At 42.6% G+C, this 1,138-nt stretch overlaps 2 protein-coding genes across 2 annotated transcripts; both read left to right on the forward strand.

The window, feature by feature from the left end:
• Nucleotides 1–104: 104 nt before the first annotated feature.
• NEPG_02650 (uncharacterized protein) lies at nucleotides 105–299 on the forward strand (the record flags this gene model as incomplete). Its single annotated transcript, XM_013205023.1, has 1 exon — nucleotides 105–299. The coding sequence occupies one exon, from the start codon at nucleotides 105–107 to the stop codon at nucleotides 297–299; it is 195 nt and encodes a 64-aa protein (XP_013060477.1).
• Nucleotides 233–1,051, forward strand: NEPG_02651 (uncharacterized protein; the record flags this gene model as incomplete). Its single annotated transcript, XM_013205024.1, has 1 exon — nucleotides 233–1,051. One exon carries the CDS (start codon nucleotides 233–235, stop codon nucleotides 1,049–1,051), a length of 819 nt encoding a protein of 272 aa, XP_013060478.1.
• Between the last annotated feature and the right edge of the window lie 87 nt (nucleotides 1,052–1,138).

The following is a 1,138-nucleotide window of genomic DNA, read 5'->3' on the forward strand; positions in this document are numbered from 1 at the left end:
AATGGGATCATTTTACATCAACAGCCCGATTTTTAATTTAAAACGACGTGATCGAATTTCCGTTTTTTAAAAATATAAATGTTGAAAAAATTTAAATATTAAATATGATAACTACTAGAGTAAACGAACAGAAAAATAATTTCATAGGAAGAAGTATTTCTGGAATATCAATGAAAGGCATTAAAGACACAATATTTGCATCTACAAAAGAACAGATTAATTTAAGAAACAAATGCATACTAATTGGTATAATAGTAATTATATTATTAGCTATAGCAGTATGGAGGGTACCCGCATAATAAGAAATTCCACCATAACTCAAAAAATACGTGAGTTATATAATAATATAAAAATAACTGCAACAGAAGCAGATATAAACGCAGCAAAGCTGAAGCTGGAGAGGCTGGTGCAGGAGTGGCTGAAGAGTCTGGAGCGGAAGAGGCAGAAGAGGCAAGAGAAGCTGGAGAGGATGAAGCAGGAGATGCATGAGAGGCTGAAGAGTCTGGAGCAGGAGATACAGGAGGGGCAGGAGAGTCTGGAGCAGAAGCAGGAGAGGCTGGAGGAGCTGAAGAAGCAGAAGCAGAAGATGCAGGAGAGGCTAGACAAGCAGGAGAGTCTAGAGAAGCAGGAGCTGGAGAGGCTGGAGAGGATGAAGCAGGAGCGGGAGCAGAGGAGGCAGAAGATGCAGGCAGAGTGGGAGCAGAAGATGCAGGAGATGCAGACAGAGTGGGAGCAGAAGATACAGAAGTCGAAGCAGGAGCTGGAGACGCTGAGGCAAAATATGAACAGAGGGGCGGATATGTGGCTGGGCCAGAAGATAGAGGAGCAGGAGGCAAAGTGGGTGCAGGAAGATCAGAAGTGGAATCATGATATACAGGTGAAGCTGGATAATCAGATGCAGCAGCAGGATGTGCAGGAGCAGAAGCAGAATGAGCAGGAGAAGAAGAAGAAAAAGATACAGGAGACGCTGGAGAAGCTGAAGAAGCAGAAGCAGGAGATACAGGAGAGGCTGGAGAAGAAGAAGCAGGAGATACAGGAGAAGAAGAAGTAGGGAGCAGCTGTAAATAATGCAAGAAGTAATTAAAATAAGCTATCTATTCACATTGTGGGAAATAACTTAACTTTGGGCATAAATAAA

This window comes from Nematocida parisii (assembly GCF_000250985.1).
Source record: "Nematocida parisii ERTm1 unplaced genomic scaffold supercont1.28, whole genome shotgun sequence".
Taxonomy (NCBI): Eukaryota; Fungi; Microsporidia; genus Nematocida; species Nematocida parisii.